The sequence below is a fragment of the Lissotriton helveticus genome, chromosome 11, assembly GCF_964261635.1.
Source record: "Lissotriton helveticus chromosome 11, aLisHel1.1, whole genome shotgun sequence".
NCBI classification, from domain to species: domain Eukaryota; kingdom Metazoa; phylum Chordata; class Amphibia; order Caudata; family Salamandridae; genus Lissotriton; species Lissotriton helveticus.
In genome coordinates this window covers 666235793-666256754 of record NC_136072.1, presented here as the reverse complement: position 1 = coordinate 666256754, position 20962 = coordinate 666235793, and the positions used below count along the sequence as shown (strand labels likewise).

Genomic DNA, 20962 nt, shown 5'->3' with positions numbered 1-20962 from the left:
GTGGAGCACCCGGGGTTCGCTATTGAGTCTGAGTTACCCACAGCAGGCACAACCAGAAACCTGGCTGGATCAACACTCAAAGGTTTTTTTCAAGTGTGGGCATTGTGGGATGTGCAGATGTGCAAAGGACAAAACGAAAAGATTACAGATTAATAATGGTGCAATGTATGATATCATGACAAATATAACTTGTAGTACTAAGTACGTCATTTATGTGATTGAATGCAAATTTACTAAAATGTATGTGGGAAGCACAATACGCATGCTGAAGGAACGCATGAGTGAACATTTAAGGGCCATTAAAAATAATGACAAAAGGTATCCAATAGCGGAGCGCTCACATAACTGCGCATTCCAAGTTCTGAGTAAAAGCTTTAGATGTTATGGTATTGAAGATATAAAAACTGACCCACCAGGTGGGAATAGAGAATTGAAGCTGAGGAGGCAAGAGGCAAGGTGGATCATGCATTTGAGGGCCGTAGAAGGCTATCATGGGGGATGCTGGCTACAGTGGCTACCAGCAGATCTTCCCATAGGAGCAGGATAGGACATAAAAGTCTGGTATCCTTAAACTCAGAATTTAATAACACATCTTTTAGGAAAGGTTGTTTTTAAATCCTGTGTTTGAGAACAGCACTTTTAGAAAGTTGCTGTTCTCTTGTCTGACCTTTCTGTGTGTCTTGGCCTGTTTGTGAATTGAATGTCTGGTTTGTGAGTGACAGGGGCTGGGTGGCTCCCAGAGTCTGAGTGGGCCATTCCTGGGCTGAATAGCCCCATCTGCATCTAGAGTAGTGGGAGGGGATAGCACCTGGGCCTGAATAGGGCTGTGCCTACCTTCCACAATGCTGGCTCCACCTCTTGCTGGGCGGCTGACTATTATGCCCCTCTCTCTGAAAGGAAAGGAGAGGCCAGGAAAACAAAGTGCTCAAGGAACACCCAGAACAGGTTCAGACCGGGCTCAGAGCCCTCCTGCACAAAGGGATCAAAGACTTTTAGGAGTATAAGTACAGGATCCCTGACTACATAAAATTAGATCATCCTGGAATCAAGAAGAAACCTCTGCCAAGGAGAAAGCTGAAACTGAAGAAGGAAGACTGTCCTGCTGTTGCTCTGCTGGACTGACCTGCTGTTGCTTTGCTGCCAAGGAGAAGGGAAGGACTTTGCTTTTGGTGCTGTGTCCCCTGTCTTGAAGGAATCTCCAAGGGCCTGAGAAGAGTTGGCTCCTTGGGGAGCGCATCCCCGACAGAGCGAGGAAATTCCCGCCGCTGCGAAGGTCGAGATCGTCGCATCGCCTGTTGCCGCTGCCAGAGCCGTAGCATCCTTCATTTGCGGGATGCACCAGACCGGTGCGGGAAGATTACCATCGCTGCAAGTGTCGTCGCAGAGCCTGTCATCGCTGGGTGAGATCGTCGCACCGCTTGCTTGCTGACCGCATCACGTCGCTACGAGTGTCGTCGCAGAGCCATTGCAACGAGGAGCTGCGAGAGGAAGAGCACTGTTGGTCCGTGCAGCGTCACCCCCAAGATCGTCGCAGCACCTACAGATCATCGCATCGTGCCTTTGCGAGAGAAAACTTCCTACGGAACCTACGCACCGGAATCCATACAAGTCATCGCCTTCCTCCCCATACAGACCGGATTCGTCGCAACACGCCCGCTGCTGCAGCGGGGTTGTCGCATCGCCTCCCCAGGGTCTCAGGAGCAATGCATCGCTTGTTTTCCACCGCACCAGCTTCTGCTTTGGAACTTTGGCGCATTTAAAAGGTACTGTTGGCTAAACGTGTCGCAACTGTGAACTTTTCACGCAACTGTGGATTATTTTTTCGCAACCTTAAGAACTCTTTTGCAACCATATTCTTGAACTGTGTATGTTGGATTTTTGTCATTTTGGTCTTGTGTAGTTTAGATTAAATAACTTTATTTTTTCTAAACTGTTGTGGAGTCAGTTTGTGGTGTTTTCACTGTTACTGTGAGTGTTGGTACAAATACTTTACACATTGCTTTTGAATACAACAGACTACTTGTGCCAAGCTACCAAGGGGGTGAGCAGAGGTTATCTAAAGAGTGTTTCCTCCTTACCCTGACTAGAAGCAAGGGTCCCTATTTGGTCAGTGGTACCTACCTCTGCCAACTAGAGACCCCCAGTTCTAACATAGGCGCTAGTGGTAACATGTTAAGGAATTAAAACAAAATGGAATGTTGAATTAAGATAGGTAGGAGAATGTTAATAGTCTTATTGAATTACATTATAGGGGACTAGCTATGGATTGTGATATGTACCATGGGTATCCACATAAAATGTATCCAAACAGAAAGGGCGATAGAGCATACAAGTTACATAAATATACTTAGCCTGATTAGTATATCGGTTTAACCATATGCTTTTTGGGCTTCTAAATGTGTATGCCAGTTTAATGTTTTATCGAACCACACCCCTAGGTAGTGGTATTCGTTGACGGATTCCAATTTAAAATCACCTAAAAACCAATTAAACTTAACCACTTTCTTCCCAAAGCATAGAATTTTTGTCTTGTCTACGTTTCTAAGAGAGTTTAACCCATTGTCATTGTGCTCCATTAAATTTTATCATGGTGGAAAACTAAAAGTATATTAAGTAACATATCCTTCTTCAGTTGTTAGTTGTCTACAGAAGTGTGATTGCAATTAATTTGAGGCACAGATTATAGAAACTTTCACTTTGACTGCAAAAATAGAATTGTACCATTCACATTTTATATGATAAATTGTAGGTCAGCTTTGATACATGAATGCCTTCAAACTCTCAATTTGTAAGTGATGATGTACAGCTCTTAGTTGTATTTCACAGAGGATATTTCATGACTCAAGGGCAGCGGTACCACATTGAACCACTCAAAATTACAGAAGGTGCAGAACATGCCGTGTACAAGTATGAGAGCCTTGAAAGTACCGTCAAAATCTGTGGAGTAACAAATTACACCTGGCTAAGAGACCCAACTAAAACCTTTCGTTTCTGGACTGAAACACAAGTAAGTCCTCATTAATAAATGTGTGAATTGATGTAGACTTTCATTGTTGTCAAGAAAAGTGATGAAAAAAGTAATCACATGACGTTGTATGCATTAGTCTAAATTGGGTCATTCTTTTTTTTGTCCCTGCACTACTGGATCATGTAAGTATGAGAAAACAATGGGCGGATTTTGTGTTTGTGTATGTGTTTTGTGTGCCAGATGGTCACCTAGCTTCGAAGATGTAATTAATACTACCGATGGAGCTTAGACCTATTAAATAATGGTGATGCAAAGGGTGTTTACTTAACTATGCATTCGCCCAGGATCACTTCCATGAAACCTTGCCTATATGACAAAGGCCAAGTCAGCAAAACTACTGAATTTACATCTGTGTTGTAGAAGATGTTTCTGGGTGCGTGTTTTTATATATTAGCTGTGACCCCCCTCGGATTACATAGATTAAATGTTTATGCTGCCCATCCCATTATTTCAACAAGACGTCAACAGGAGGTATTATTGTCCTATTACTTACCGGTAATCTTCATTACTCCGGGTCCTGTAGTCCTCGACACCTTCATACTTACAAGTGGAGATAATCATCTCCAGACAGAAAAAAACAAGAGGAATGCTGGGACCCTAATACTGCCCCTCCCACCGGGAGTACATAAGCAGTACTTACCCAGCAGCCCTCGTGTACATAACAAGCCCAGACAGGAAGGCCGGCCGCCCGGGAGGGAGGGAGGGGTGTATGAAGGTGTCGAGGACTACAAGACCCGGAGTAATGAAGATTACGGTAAGTAATAGGACATTACCCCCAGGTCCCTCCGTCCTCGACACCTTCATACTTACAAGTGGAGAATACCAAAGGAGAAAACCCAGCCTTCCGCACGCACAAGCACACCCAGGAAACCACAACAAAAGCAGCCACCCAAGGGAGCACCGAGAAGGAGGAAAGGAAGACCGCAGGAAACAGCCGGCCCGCAACTCAGAACAGGACAGCAGGGACAAGGACCGGAGACATAGAACAAAAGGGCCAGGGCCCCAAAGAAAGGAGGCCGCCAACCCAAGAAACCGGCAACTAGGACCCGGACCAGGACACCAAGACCAGCCAAAACAACCCACCGGAGAAGACCGCCAAGGCCAGAACCAGCAGGAAGGCACACACGGCCAGGCAGACCCACCAGGAAGACGAGACAACCCGGAAGAAAGCCAAAGAAAGAAACGGCCAACAGAGCACAGGCACAAACACCCAGCCCAAAAAGGAAGGAGAAGCACAGGCCAGAAAGCACCCAAAAAGAAGGTACGTGAGCCCAAGAGACCTGAGGAGGAAAGCCGGCCAAGGAGGCCCAGGAAGCAACAAGCACCCAGGAGCCTAAAAGGACCGAGAACCCGACCCAAAAGACAGGGAAGGGGAGGACCCCAAAACCCAGCCGAAAGCCAACCAAACAAGCCGAGGCCAACAAGACCGGAAACCAGCATGAAGAAAGCCCAACCAGGTCGGGAACAGAGAAAACCGACCACAAGCCCAGAAAACCCCAACCCAAAAGGAAAGGAACACAAGGCAGGAGGGGAGCACAGAGCAACCAGGAAACCCCAGCAGCCGCCCAACGAGGCACAGAGAGCAGCACAAAGAGGACGCCCAAACGAAAAAGAGGCCAACAAACTCCAACAGAACTGGAAAGCCAGGACCTGAGCCAAGCAACCCGACCACGCAGGGAGAACAGCAGGCCCCAGCAAACCCAGAAGAAGAGCAGAGGACGAAGCAGCAGGAAACCATAGACAACCCGCAGCCAGGAGGGAGGGACCCGCAGAGACATGAGCACCACAGAACAGCACCTCAACCAGAGAGGGAGGGGCACCCAAACAGATCCACACCGCGAACAAAGCCCGGGAAAGCAAGGGAGGAAGGAGCAAGCTAGGACCACAGAACCAGGAAAGAACCCGGAAACGGCTGGCAACAAACCCCCCGAGCAGGCCAAAAAGGGACAGCACAGCCGAAAACCCAGGAGTCACAGCCCAAGGACACACACAACCAGCAAGAAGCCAGCAGAACCGGAGCCACAGAACCCCACACAGGCCCACAACACCGGGAAAACAAGCCCGGGAAGAGAACCAACAGAAGGAGAAGGCCCAGAAGGAACCACCAGGAAGCGGCCCCAATGCAGAACACCCTGCCAGGACCCGAAGGGAGACCAGCAAGGAAGCAGAGTCCAAAAGGGAGCCCCACACGCAGGAGCGGCATTCCCCAGCCAAAAAACCCAGCCAAGCACCCAAAAAGGGAACCAGACGAGACCAGAACAACCCAGGGAGCAAACACCCCTGAGAGCAGAAGGACCAAGAAGCCAACAGCACCCAGCAGCCCCAGGAGGCCAGGCAGGCACCAACCCAGCCCGACCAGGAACCACCACCGAGCAGACAGCCGAGCACAGGGACAGCACACCACACCGGAGAACAGGCGGCACGACAGGACACGGCCGCAGCCAGGAGGCCCCAGCCAGGAACAAACCAGGCAGGCACCACGGCAGAAACAGGAGGGGTGGCCAGGAAACCCCAGAAGCAAGCCAAAGGCAAGAACGGGGAGAGCCAGAGCAGAAGCATTCAGGCCAAGCAAACAGAAGGACCCGGGACAACACCCGAAGCCCCAGGCCGAAGCAAAGGGAAGCCCACAGCACCAGGAAGACCCAGACGATCACCCAACCAGGCACCAACCAGGCCAGACCCAGCAAACCCGCAGGGACCGGAAGAGAACAGGAGCAGGCAGGGGGGAACAGAACAGAACAGCCACACCCCAGGCAGCACAAGCCACCCAAGCGCAGGGAGAGGGGACAGAGCACCCCAGAGAGCCCTACGGAGTACACCAGCAAGCAACCAAGGACCGGAACCAGGTGCAGCCCAAACCCCGACCAATCCCACAGAAGCCAGGAAGCAGAGGAGAGGAACCAGGGCACACAACTGGTGCAAGGCCACCACATCCAGCCCGCAGCGGAGAGAAGGCCACTCACAGCCAGGAGCAAGCAAAAAGCTGCACCAGTGAAAAGGAACCAGCCCCCACAGAGGCGACAGGAACCCACGCCAACCCCGGAGGAAAAAAAAAACAAGCCCGAGCGGCCAAGAGCAGGGGCACCACCTGAAGAAGGGAACCAAAGCGAGAAGCCCCAGCAACACGCCTGCCCCCAGAGAACAGACAAGAGCCGGGGCAGGCAGGCGGCAAGGCAGCAGGCCAGGAATGGCCACGTGACCCTGCAGACCAAAAGAGGAGCACAGGAACCACAGCGCTCGATCGACCAGCACCCACCAGACACCCACGCACCGCGTCCAGTGGGGGGGGGGAGAGGGCACCAGAGAACACCAGTGCGACCGAGCACCAGAAGCACACAGAAGCCCCCGCCACTGAGCACACACAGAAAGCAAGCAGCACAGGCACCGGTGGCAGCAGCAGGACAACCCAAAAAAGAGGGGACGAAGCACAGCGCCGAACTCAGGCACCCCAAGCAGGAGGCCCCGGCACAAACCACAGCACCCCCAGAAGACCAAGACGCCCGAACACAGCACAGCCCGAAGTGCGGCCAATCACCACCTCCAGGACCAGCCTACGAGACCCACAGAAGAAGAAAGGGTGTGAAACAGCCAGAACGGGGGCCAACAGCAACAAGGCCCCCACCGACACAGGGAGAAAACACCCCCCAAAAAAAAGGCAGCCCAGGGATGCCAACCCCTCGAAACCCAACCAGACGAGCGCGGAAAGGCCAGGGCCAAAGGACGAGACACACAAGGACTCCCAGAAGAAAGCCGCGTGGGCCCCAGCCACGTGCGTGTCCATCAGAAACAACACCGAAGCCCCCACCAACACAGCAACCATGCCCAGGATGGAGCTGGGGGCCCGCACGAAGGGCAACTCGGAGCTGAAGAACAGATGCGGAAAGTCACCCAACACAATGGCAACCACACAAACCAACAGAGAAGGAAGAAAACGTACACAAGAACCATGGAGCCACCAGGCCCCTGTCCCGTAATAGCACATCCAAGCCAGCGCTACACGTGGATCCCCGAATGAATCCGAGCGCGGGAAACAATCCGACGACATCACCACCCAGGAAACCGCACCACTGCCATGACGGCATCGGAGCCAGAAGCCCCGGGCCCCCAAACCAGCAGACCCAGCAAGAACGGGACATGACACCCCAAGAGTCCACGTACCCCAACACCCAGGCGAGCCAAAAACAGTGGGCAAGCCCGAGCCCCAGGACAGGCCAGAGGACTCCCAGCCAAGGCAGGGGAGCTGCCGGAACCCGTAGAACCACCCGGAGAAGGGCAGCGCCGTCCCCGGACCGAGGAGGAGGAGCAGGGAGGGGGAGCAGAGGCACTGAGCCGGGCCGGAGACAGGACACAAGCTGCAAGACACACGCACCGCGCGTGGAGTAAGGCCAATCCCACCAAAGAGCCGGCATCCACAAAATGTAGGGACCGAAACCGCCAACAGCCAAACAAGCACATGCAGCGGGAGCACCCAACAGGAGAGACAGAGCATTCCGCAAATACCAGGCAAACTGAGCCGGCCGCGCAACAAGAAGGACACGCCAGTCACACAGGGGAACACAAAGCAGCACCGCTGTCATGCCACACAGACATGAAGGAGGCCCACCCTGCGGAGCAAAAAGGGTGAGCAAGCGAATGGCGCAAGCCACCAACACTTCACCGCATGAGCCAACACTGATGCCCCTGGAGCACAGTATGCCGACTTAAAGCTAGATGCCTCTCTGAGCGCGGGGAGCCTCTGTACCGAAGCCAAGTGGGACCAAGGAGCAGCGTCTCTGAGGAGCGCCAGAGCGGCCATTCCAGGGTAAAGTACCCGCTCACAGCACAGAGCCGAGCGAACCCGTTCGCCACCGGGTTGAAAGGGGTCAGTGCCCCTAGCATCGGCCACTGTGGACCCCATTCGTGTCATCACCCCAGCACAGCTGGTACTCGGCACCCTTCTTGGACGACCTCATAACGCGTGGCCCCCGGCCAGTAGATCATCACCATAGCAACAACCCAGTCCATCTGGAGGCAATGGAATACACCGATCCACCAGAACGGCATGCGGAAAGCAGAGAACATCCTGGAAACAGCACAAAGCATGTGAGGCAAACAAAACTGCCAAGCAGGACTCACCCTCACAACTGCCAACAGGAATCCTGGAGAAACGAGGAACCATCACCAGCGAGGCACGTCCCACCCGGCCAGGCTCGGGAAGACGCACCCGCGAACCGGAAGGCAAACAGGAACACACGCCCCAGCCGCAAAGGGCCGGGCGGCCAAGCAGGATTCCGGCAGGAACAGAGACCGACTCCCAGCAAGCCCGGCAGGCCGAGAGACAGTCCAGGAGACCCCGCGCCCGCGCAGCCAGGCAGCCGGGCGGGGGTTGAAGAGAAGCACCGCCACTCCAGCCCAGCAGGAGCAGCACCAGCACATCCAAAGTCCAATCTGTCGACAGACAGAAAAAAAGAACAGGAGGGCTGCTGGGTAAGTACTGCTTATGTACTCCCGGTAGGAGGGGCAGTATTAGGGTCCCAGCATTCCTCTTGTTTTTTCCTGTCGGGAGATGATTATCTCCACTTGTAAGTATGAAGATTTCGAGGACGGAGGGACCTGGGGGTAATACCCTTTACTTTCTAACTGTTTTATCTGCAGACGTAAATCGAACCCTTTAAGATCAGGTTTCTTTGATCAGTCCTTTGTACTAATATTCTGTTACTCCCAAATTACTTGGGTCACTCTCAGTAGACTCTCTAAGCCCCAAAAGATAACTTTAACTTTTTTTCAGGGAAAAGAACTGGCAGGTGCCTCTCATTTTTCTCCTAAGGAGTTATGCTTCGGTGGGGAAGTGTTAGAAGTCAGACAAACCTTTCAGAGAATTTCTGTTCTGCAAGTATATAAACTATCACGCCCCATACCTTGACATCAGTATGCCTATACAATATTTTCTGTTTCACATGACTCCCTAAATGTTCTATTTTGTCTTCACCTGTGTATATGTATTTTCCTTTGGTACATGGGTGGCTCCGGAGTTCAAGGAGGAAATTGCTGTCCCTTCCTTTGTTGTGTGTTAGATATCATCTTAAGTGCCGTAACTGAGACAGTGTGACAATTCTACTTTCCTGTCTCATCCTTCATGGTATTACAGATGTAGTCTTAATTGTATTAGCTGTGACAATGCGACAGTTCTGCTTCCTCTATGTCCAGCTGGACCCATTGGTGCTTGTTCATGTATGTTCATTTGTGCCCTAGGACACAGATCAATGTTCGCTCCGTGCGCAGTAATGAATGATCTCTGTGCACCACAGCCAAAGCTTTGTGCTCCAAAGACATGCGCCAAATCACTTTGCAAGCAGTGCACCACATAGACTACCAAATGATTAAATGAGAATTTTTGATTCACATTGGCATCTCAGAGTCCATAAAAAGACAAACATCTTTAGATCCACTTGGCAGTTGTTCTATCACCTTTAGTGGTCTCTGCAGTCGAAGAGAGGAATATTTAGGGTCCAGCAGTATAAATACCATGGTAGAAAGTTTCCAACCCCATTACTTCCCTAATTTGAGTAAATCCCACATTGGCATAAACTTTCTCTGTCCAAAAATCAAAGCTTGGGTACACACTCCTGACACAAATAAGCTGCTTCTAAGTAGTTGTTGCGTTTGTCAAACCATGAAACCAACTCTAGCTTATGGTTGCTGTGTTCCCTGCATCAATAAAATCAGGAGGACTGTGGTGTTGAAAGTGTCATGTTGGGACTGCTCACAATCCCACCTAATCTCCATCATAAAAAAGATAATCAACAACTATCTACAACCCCAAGTGTAATAAAACTTGTCTGCTACCTAACACATGATCCGTCAGGTGCAGGTGATAAGATGTAAAAGGGGCATGCATATATGCAAACTAAGATCCTATATTTTTTTCACATTCACTTAAATGCATAAGTACTACTGAAAGGTAACAGCAAGACGATTGGACCACACCTTCAAATCTCATGTGCAACATTATAAACACTACCGATAGGCTACACTAGAAACTAACACTCTACCAATTATACGTTACTACTAAGTTATTCAACAACCTAGCAAGCGCTTTAGGGGCCTCATGAGGAGTATGAAGTGTTTTACAAATACTTCAATATAGTAATAGATTATACAGTACTTATGCCCTACTCTGTTAAAATAAAACTCTTTGCTTTGTTGGAGGCTTTGGTGTAGGCAATTGATTCTCCCAATTGAGTGAACCACTTAACAGAAAAACTTGAATAAATAAACACAATCCACAACAACACCTTGGTAGATGGGTGTTCCTTTACGTTAAACACGGGATGTTCCTAATGTTTGACAATCTGTATTTGACCCTTAAAGTCTGCCTTGTACCAAAGTACCATAAACCTGCAGCACATTATCATGTGCTGCTATACAAACGGATTCAGGCAAAACATGGAAATTCAGCTTCGCTGCTTCCCAATACAAATGAAACCAACATCTTGCTCAATAACAGTAACTTGCATTGATCAAGACGGAGACAACGATGTTTCTAGTTTTTGCTATACTGTTGTGAAACATTTCCAATAAATTGACAAAAGGCCTCTAAGGATATTTATTGACAGGATGGCGCATCTGAAAGGCCAGCAGTGAGTTCCATGCAAGGCTTTGCTTCATAATGTACCACACAAGAGAGAGGAAGGGGAATCAATGTAAATATATTCATAGGAGCTGCTCAGTTTCCAATTGGGAAAGCCTTCATGGTTATAAAATTGCCCGCACACACTCGGGGCCCGATTCCGATGTTGGCAGGAAGGGCTCCGACCGTTGTGGGAATAGCTCCTACTTTCTCATTTCTTTTTGATATTCAACTCTCTCCCAGTGCACGGACCCCTTGTGGTGTCCACACGTGATAGAGTATATACATGTACTTCCTGTCCACCAAGTGCCATGTGACAATACATTATTCACTTTGCTAATTCTTACCCGAGCTTCATTATTGTTCTCAAAAATCGGGGTAGAATGGGAGCGTCACCCTATTGTCACACTCTGTATGAAACAAATATATGAATTCATAGCACAAGATTTGATATATATTTTTCTCTTTTTTAATCTCCCTTTGTCCAATCACTTCTAGTATACCCTAAGACAGATATGTCTCACAATGTGTCTGACCTGTGACTGATGTGTCCCAACCATAACTCCTGGTCTTCTAAAAGACAGTGCATTTTCACCAAGTAGCATAGAACACTCTGCAGCAAAGAGTATGGGCATAGGCGTCTTTCTGAGCTTTTCTACCCTCACTGAAGAAACCCTTCTGTAGGAGAGTAGGGTCTGCTATCCTATGGTCACCCCAAATTTTTGCTTTTTGCTTCACTGGTTTATGACTTAATGTGGCTGTGGGCCTGCTAATCGGACCCACAGCCTGCTGTTCTCTCTCTAAATTATTACCAATGCACTTTAGGTGCATTACGAAATTGGAACTGGTTCACCTTATTGGCCCCTGTAACAGTGTACCCAGGTACCCAGGTCATAGGTGCTTCCAAGGCCTACCAGGGGCTGCAGCACGTATTGTGCCACCCCTGGCCTGGCCTCCATATTTGACACAACTGGCTGATCACTCAGCTGGGGTAAGTCGGTGTAATCACCCCTTACTTGGGTGTAGTATGCCTATACCTAACCTAAAATGGACACATATGTTCCTATCAGCCACTCCTATGGAAGGCCTCATCAATCCTGGAGGCAGAGTGCTTAGAAATATGTGAGATGGTGCTCTGGCATGAGCTGAGCCTGTCTGCAGCTTTCGGAACCATGTCCTTTAGCTGTTCCACGATACTGCCATACCATATACTCTTAAGTGCATTATAATCCTCGCGGTTAAATGCTATCTTTGGTTTGGCTTTATCAAAATATGTCGAGTAAGGTGTCATACGAATTGGAATACTACCCCCTCGCCAGTTCTGGCGTCGGGGGTAGCATTCCACCCTTCTAGAGGGACAAGACATGTACCTAACCTGAAACCCGGGTAAAGTTAAACAGAGCCTCAGCATCACAAAATGGATGCTGCCACCACAGACACAAGTCTGACCTCCTGCTGCTGGGAGTCCTTCCAGCGAGGGTGGCTTGGACAGAGGGTTTCCTGCCTTGGGAGGTGCTAGCACCACCCCAGACAGGATTTTGTGTATTGGGTAGGACAGGGCTGAATAGAATCAGACATGCCTGGGGCACACAAGGTGTCCCTGTGCATAGGCCAGTTCAAACCGGTGCTGGGGCTTTCCAGCCCCAGTCCTGGCGCGAAACTGGACAAAGGAAAGGGGGTGTAACCACCCCCCTTCCTGTTCCCACCCAGAGGAGGGACCTAGTAGGTGATCCGGCCCCCAGATTTGGAATAAGAGTAGGAGCTGTGTCCTTAGACTTCAGATCATCCTGAACTCGACTTGAAACTAAGAAGAAAACTGGACTTCGACTTTCTGCTGCACAGAAGACTGAAGAGAATCTCCCTTGTGGCCAAGGAGTGACCACCCTGTGAATACAGGCACCAACCAGCAACTCGAGGTCTGCTTTGCCGCCGCCTCCCGCCGGAGCCCGAGCCCAGAGCCTGACAAGACCCAGACATCTCAGAGCCCGATCCACAGTCCCTAACAAGAAGAGACCCGTGGAGGCACCAAGAGACGTGGGACCGGACATCTTGGAAGACCCCCGAAAAGCTGACTGCGCAGCACCCGAGCCACCCTCGACGCTGTGCTTTTGGGTTTGAGAAGCCCCAACACCGAGCAGCATTTGCACCGAAGAGCAGCCCCCCAGCATCTCCACGATCTGCGTGGGGCCCTTTTGCACTTTGCCACTCGACGCGCCATCCCGGCCATTTGCCACGTGGCTAGCGGCCATCTTGGCGACGAAACCTACAATTTACACTGCTGGTCTGGTTGCTCCAGGCTGGCCCTTGCTCCCCTGAAAAGGAGCACCCGCTCTGACCTTGCTGCTCCGAGTGAGAAGCTTGCATCGATTCCTGCGTGACTTGCTTTTGCCAAGGCCTGTTTGTTCCAATCAAGTTGCCGACACCGCCATCAGCGAGAGCCATCGTGGGACAGCTCGTGGTCGACTCCTGGACGTCCTTGACCTCTTCATGTCCACGTGGCTGCAGAGACAATCTTCACTTCATCACCTGTTTGCACCCGACATTGCCTGGTTCCTTCCTGGTTCCACGGTAGTCACTGGCTCATGACTTTGAACATTGTCCCCTCTGCTTTCAGGTCTTCACCTCTTCAGATCCACCCTTGGATCCACCGGAACTCTTCACGACGACCCGCCTGCAGCATCTTCAGCTCCAAGCACCATCGACCTGCGTGACGAAACCCGACACTACTTCGCACCTGTGCACCCGCTTCCTGTGGGTGAGGTAACTCAGCAACGCCGGTGTTCCCACACTGGTATACACCTCTAGTGCCTGTGTCTAAAGTTTTATCCTTGTAGGTCCAGCGGAAGGTTCTTAAAACACTAACTTTGTAACTTTTACGCACCATTGACATTGCATTGGTGCATGCGTGCACTTTAAGCACTGCATACGAGTCCCGCTGGCCTTTCCCGACTTCTTCACTGCTAGTCCCGAACAGCTCCAGCGATTCCCCAGGCCATAGGCCTCTTCACTTTCCCCATAGTGGTTCTTATACCACTATTTTAGTATATGGTTTAGGTGGCCCCTAGGGCTCATCCATATTTGTGCAACTTTTGTATATTTAAACTGTGTTTTGTTTTAACGCATTTGCTTCTGTGCTCATAAAGAGTATAGGGGATATTTGTAGAAATAAATCTATATATATTTTCAATATATATCTGTGTGGTGTCCTTTCATTTGGTATTCAAGGGGATTGTGTATGGTAAAACAGCTTGCTTCGCATGCCTTTACAGAGTTTAGCCTAAGACTGCTTAGTCCATGCTACCCCTAGGATAGCTTGTCTATAAGGTTGACTTTACAACCTCCACCATAAGTGTTGCTTGGCATGGTACAAGGTGATCACTAGAACTAGTGAGCATCATATACCAGGCCAACTTCTCACACCTTGCCTGTGGGCTTCTGAATTCTCTGGCCCTGGGCTAAAGCACACTTTTACACAGCCTGACTCCATCCAGTAAACCGTGGTAGGTAGATGTAAAACAGGTGAGAGAAAGAGATACCCATTTTATGGCTGAACTGCACAATGTGGGTCCAGGCTCAATCCTGTTTTACCAAATAGTGTGATTCCATCAGTGCTGGAAATTAGGGGGATTGCCCTGGATCCCTGTTCCAACAGCTATTTCAGGGTCAAATCTGTACAGGGGAAACATGCTGAATTTGCCCTGATGTCATTTCTCTGACACCATAGGACATTCAGCAGTTTCTGCATGTTGTGAGACAGAGATGTGGCTTTCTGATTTTAGATGCCGGCTAGCCCCACAACAAAGGCCTGATTTAAAGGGTCATCAGCCCTCCTTTTGTTCACTTATCAACCTGACTTGGAGCCACCTGGAGCCTAACACCTAGACACCACTTAAATGAAAGGAAACAAGTGGTGCACAACTTGAAACCACTTCATAAGTACTTAAGAGAAACTATTGGAGGCTAGTTTTCAAGTTTGTTCAACTCCCTGTGTAAGAGATGTTCTTGCACTGTAAGAATGCAGGATTTATCTGTCTGTATGAGTAATTAAACAAATATTTATTTAGATGGCACTTACTATTTGGTTTATTTAATTATTTTATAACTACTTTTACAGTGCTGTGGTTCGGAGTACTTTACATCACTCTCAGAGGAACAAAAATTCATACTAGTCTGTAAATAGTGTACAGCAAATGTTACATAATATAACGAGTGTCGTGAGGTGTAGGAATCACATATCATCCATACTTGGAACCATTACATGTTAATAGTGAATGGTTGGGAGAAACAAAATGTCATGATATAAAACTGTGACTGGACGAAACACAGAACTCCCCCAAAATTGTGTTAACCATTAGATATATCTTACTGCTATTACAATCCCCTCTGGATTTCCGGTGCAGACAAACTTTCTGCAGCAGGTGCCTTAACCTTGTAAGTTATTTTAAAATGCAGCCTCTTTGTGACCAATGAAGTACAGTTTTACTGTCAAACATGTCCTTGTTGCCAATTTCTTTGCAGGATATATCTATAAAATAAATATATACGTTGACTGTTATTCACACTCTGTCCCTAAATGCTCTGCCCCCTTTGCTCTGCCATATCTTGACCCCTCATTTATGGATTCCTATAGTAACTTTTTTTCCACTTCCAGCACTGCATTCTATGCAAATATTTCCTTGCACGGAGCATCCTTTTTCTGCATTATCACATAGGAAAGTCCCTTCAAATACATGAGTTTAGTATGTTGGCTGCGCAAAATCCTCTTGTGTGTGTATTTAATAGATTATAATGTTTCTCCATGTATAATAAGAATATAGGCTACATACTGGATGCACAAAGCAACTGAATTGCCCCTTTATTTGTTGCCAGAGTGAGAGGCCTGAACGTGTTTAAGTTCATTTGGAAAAAACATCATTTTTAATAAATGTCTCTTAGTGATGTAGCCTGATGTAGTAAGGTGAAATGTTACAAAATACACTTTCTTGAATTTTGAGACAGATTCATCATATTTCTGCATGGTTATATTGGATTTTTATATTCACCTCTAACATAAACCATATACTTGTCTTTGTTGTTCTTCTTAATTTATTGGCTCTTGCACCTCTAGTTGTGATACAAAGGACAAAGAGGCTTTTAAGTTCTCCGAGAAGATCTCCCCCTCCCCTAACCCCTGCATGTTCATTCAATCACACAGCTTGTTCCGATCACAGCGCGGGACATCTCTACGCCCTTCCCAGTTGTGTTCCTTTATCTTCCCTGGTGTGCTATCCAACAACCTGCAATACTGCCTTTCACATTCACGCCTTTTTAAAAGACATGCATTTAAAGTTTCAGATACCGAATGCTCTTTAATGTTTCTGGATCACCCTGCGCGCTCTACAATAGACTCTGGGCACTTTGAGAAAGCAGGGTTCACATGTGCGACGCCTGCACCCTAGAGAGGACAAAGGTCCAGATACAACATCTCTTTTGCTACCTCCTTTGTATCTGTAGGGCTTTTATGGTGACTGGCTAGAATAAACTTCTACGATACGTTGACCCTCACTATTATAGTGGAAAGTTCTGAGTCTTGTCTGTGTACAACCCTAGTAGTAAGTAACTGAGTGTGTTTGTCCATTATTGGTTAATTTCCTTGATTGTACATATTAGGGTTGGCTTGCATTCTTTATCCAATCTTGTCCTTTACCCTGTTTCTGTCTGTTTTTGCCTGGTGTATTCTTTTTTCTCCCGAAGCCCCATAACACAAACATTTATTATATGCATAAACAACAAAATAGCCTTCTTCCTAAGCCCTTGTATTTGCACCACCCTCTCTATCCACCTTAATTGCACAATTAACAATCATATTAGTACACAACCAGGTTGTATGCAAAATAAAGTAAATATGCATAGGGTGGCTTGGCTTCAGCCAAGATCGCCGCAACATAAAGAAGCTCGAGTGAGCCAATTACCTTAGACCAGCCATCTGTGCTACAATCTGTCCTAATCGGAGCTGCATTGCTCACACACGAGCACAGGGAGTAACAGTGTGCCCCCAATGAGTGAAATCCAGAGCCCCTTGGCCTCTGGGGCATGGACTGAGGTGGTGCTTGACCGTCCACTGAAGCGGTGAGAAGGCCGAAGGAGAGTTGCGCGGGGGCCCGGAGAAGATGGCTGAGAGTTGGCCAAGCGCTGTGGGGTGGGCCCGAAGAAGAGGTGAGCAGGAGACCCCGAGCAGCTGGCAGCCTTCTTGTGGGGGTGCTGGCCTAGAGTGGTGGCAGTCCAATGCACCCCTTGTGAGGACTTGGGTGTGCAGGGGGGGCCTGGTACTGCCAGAGGAATGGGGTAGCCCGCCTCCCTGACGAGCCCTGTGTGAACGGCTGGCAGAGCACCCCGGCTGTGGGAGGGCTCGTGGCCAGGGCTGAGACCAGAACAGCGGAGCAGTCCGTCACTGCCAACGGTCTCTGGCAACATCCAAGACAGAACAGGTGGCGGATCGTGGCCAGGACTTGCCTGGAGATAACACAGGGGGTTACATCTCACTTCCCCTTGCTGCCTGCCCCCACATCGCAGTGTTGTGGTCATCCTGCAAGGAGCTGCCCTCTGGTAGTGCAAATCGGGAAATTCTAGTCTCCCCAGTCGCAGGAGGACACATGACTGCGGCTATCAGAGTGGCAGCTGGACTTGGTTGGCAGGGGGCCAGCCTCCCCAGGATTGCAAACCAGGAACAGCCAGCCTGCCCGGTCGCAGGAGGCCATGCAACTGGGGCCATCCCATCAGAGCCGGGGCGGGGCCAGCCTCCCCAGGATTGCAACCTAGGAACACCCAGTCTCCCCGGTCGCATGAGGGCACATGACCAGGACCATCAAAGTAAAGGAGGGGCCTACCTGGCTGAGCCTGGCAGCTTCTGGGAGGATGGCAGCTTTGATGCAGCACAGCTGGAAGACGCATCTGTAAGTGATGGAGCCATACAGTTCCACAACTTTGTCTCTCCACCTCCTCCCTCCCCGAGACAACGTGGTGTGGAACCAAGGGCTGGCTCACTGTTGGTGGTGCCTGCTCACCACCTGCTGTAGGTGCCCTGGTAGTGACTGGTTTGTGGACAGGGGGTTGCAGTGTGGGCCCCCTTCCCCTGCTCACAAAATTGGGGTCTCCAGTGCCATGCGGTGGCATGGCCAAGGGAGTGGGCCTGATGGGACCCTCCGGCTTTCCACTCGGGTGGCGGAAGAAGGGAGGGCCCCGTGCAACAATGTGTACATAGTGGGGCTGCCGAAGGGTGCAGAGGGCCACGACTTGAACATTTTTGTGGAGGACTTGACAACTTCCCACCTTTATCTCAAGTGTCTCTCTCAATTCTTTTCAGTTGAGAGGGTACACAGGGCGCTGGAGCCACCACCAAAGCCGGGCCCTCCCACGTACCATCATAGCCAGGATCTTGAATCACCGAGACAGGGATGCAATACTGCAAACAGCTAGAAAGCAAGAAGACATGAAGTATGGAAATGCCACAGTGTGCTTCTTTTTTAACTTTATTTTACAAGGGCAAAAGCAGCGGCACAGTTTTGACTAGGTCAAGAAGGTGCTTCGAGAAAAAGAGCTGAAATATATTATGAAATTTCCAGCCAAGCTGAGGGTCCTCGCCGAAGGGAAATCCTGGTTCTTTCACTCACTGGCAGATGCATGGGACAGACAGGTGGGGGGGGGGGGGCAAACAGCGGAACTGTGGCAACTGTGAGCTCCCCCAAAAAAATACACCCCGAGTGCTCATAGTGAAGGTGTCCAGGCAGACGACAACCGACGAGCCAAAGAACCGAATAGAGAAGTGACTTAATTGACTGACATATGGTGGCTGTCGGCTTGATGCTCTACTCAGCCGATGTGACCTGCTATGATGGGAAGGAGAGGCAATGTGGAAAAAGGGCTTATTGATGATGGCATTCAGGTATATGACAATAGAGTGCTGTTGAGGATTGGAGGCTGGGTTTAGTCTTTGGGAAGGAGGCCTAGATTTGCTAGCGTTGAGGAGTTCGGATGACAGATTGACAGCCTTGCAATCACTGCTCCACTCTGAGACATGCAGACCATTCCCATGGCCCCTTGAGGGCATTAGTGGGCGGCTCTTTGGTCTTGTTTGATCACTGAGGGTCTGCGGATGCTCACAAGGTTATGTGGATGGAGCGGCCACCCCCCTGACTTTCACTTGAGGGTGACAGGTGCTCAGTAAATTTGGGAGGTGGGTAGTTTTAGACCCACACTGCAGGGTAGCAGGGATGGTGGAGTTCAGGGGATAGGTAAGTTAAAAATTGTTTTGTAAGCAGTTGCGAAGAGCATAGCGAATCAGCGAGGATGACTGGGCCAGGGGGGATGGCCATACAACGGGGGAGTTGAAATGGTGGGTGTAGAAAAGTTCCCCTTTTTGCATGGTTCCCCCCACTTTTTGCCTGACACTTGCTGCAACCTGACTTGATGTGCCCTGGGTCCCTACCAATCAGGTTCCCAGGGCCTGTGTTATTTCCCAAACCTGTACCTTTGTACCCACAATTGGCTCATCCGTGGCCACATGCAAAGCCCTGGTAAAATATACAATGGGTACCAAGGGCACTGTGACCAGGGAAGGCCCTTAAGTGATGCTGCACCTATTGTGCCACCCTTGGGGACCCTGTACCTTAACACACACACCCTCCCACTGCAGGCTGCATTTTTTGGTGCAGAGAAAAGTGAAGAGTCGACATGGCACACATTCTTGTGAGCCATGCTGGCAACCCACTGCCTAAGGCCTAGGTAAGTCACCCCTCTATCAGGGTGCACTAGCCCTCAGGTGAGGGTACAGTGGCATGAGCTTCAAACCCCTAAAGTGTCTAGGTCCATTCTTAGACATTGTAAGTACAGTAAAGCCATAAAGTGTATATGGTCTGGGAGTTGGTCATTACGAACTCCACAGCTCCATAATGGCTTTACTAAAACCTGGAAAATTGGTTAGCACACTTCTCAATACATTAAACACACACTAATTTAATGTAAAATGCACTCCGGGCATCTTAGAGATGCCCCCTGACAAACTTCCAGCCCTGGTGTGGATCCTGAATGACTGCAAGTCATTTTCCTCCACCAGACAGGTTTCTGGACCCCTCGGTAGAAAGCCTCCGTTTTCTGTGCCCAGAAACAAAGCCCATCCTCGACAGAGGTGTCATGCCTCCTCCCCTAGGATGGGCTGGGTCCACGAAGGGGAAGCTTCAAAGGGCCTGCTGCCTTTGTAAGCTGTCCCTGCCTTTTGCTGCCCCAGCAACTGGCTCTCACCAGTTATGCCGCCTCACTTTGGGCAAGAGATTCCGCAGGAAAACCAAGCAAGGAGGAGGAGTGTGACCACTTTTGCCAACTCAACCCCTCTGGTGCGGTAGGCGAGGTGAAGCACACATCTCAGTTTCCTCTATCTTGAAGATGCGGGGTCTCAACCAGTTGGGAAGAGGCTCATGCCCCCTCCCATTGGAGGGTAGCATAATTGGCACCTACACCAAGGAGGGGACCCATTGGTCCCGACCTGCACACTCCTTTAATGCCCCTAAATTTTGTATTTAGGGCCGACCCTGAACCTTACCTCTGCAGATTCAAGGAAGAAAGAAGAAGGACGAAAGGATGTGCTGACCCAGGAAGAAGAGGACACCTACTGCTTTGGCCCCAGACCTACTGGCCTGTTCTGCCTTCAACCTGCCTACCCCATTGAGTCCAGCGCCTTGATAACCTGCCCTGCACACATCTAACAGACTCTGTCTCCCGTGAGCACCAGATTTGCTCAAGCCAAGACTCACCCACAGAATCCAGTTCCAGGCTGCTCTGCAATTCTGCACACGTCTGCACCTGATGGCCACGGGCCGAGTTCAAGTGGCCCAATACCACAAGGAGTTCTCCCCAGCGACTCTGACCTGGAATCTGGTGATCCCCAACCTCCCTCGAGAGTTTTGAAGCCAGAGCTGGTAAAGAAAACCAATGCCAAAAGACACCCCTGCACCTGATGCCCCCTGAGTGCTTGTGGATATGCTAATGGGCTCCCTGATCCTGGGTTTATTTATTTATTTTTTATTGTAAAGGTTTTATATAGCATTGGCTAGACCCAGAGGTATCAGAGCGCTTTACATGAGCATCAGATCATAGTTACAGGTTACATTGTTACAAAGGTTACACAGTTATTAGAGCATGGCAACATAGTTACTTGTAAGGTCAAGATAAACAATAAGCACAAATACGTAAGGGGAAAAGCAGGCAAGGGGAAAGATTCAGGGGAGGGGGGAAGGAGCTGGGGAACTAGACAGGTAATAAAGGCGGGAAAGAGGAGGGGAGGGTGAAGGACA

General features: G+C 49.7%; 1 protein-coding gene across 4 annotated transcripts in view; it reads left to right on the top strand.

The window, feature by feature from the left end:
• The window catches only part of LOC144791749 (disintegrin and metalloproteinase domain-containing protein 28-like), a 3662699-nt gene that overhangs the window by 1014447 nt on the left and 2627290 nt on the right, over positions 1-20962 (top strand). For 3 of the 4 annotated variants that reach the window (XM_078666519.1, XM_078666518.1, XM_078666521.1), the window contains one exon: positions 2827-3007. The exons of the other annotated variant lie outside the window; for it this stretch is intronic. In XM_078666519.1, the coding sequence (XP_078522645.1) occupies positions 2827-3007 (181 nt within the window). The remainder of the gene's footprint in view (positions 1-2826; positions 3008-20962) is intronic. 4 annotated transcript variants of the gene reach the window in all.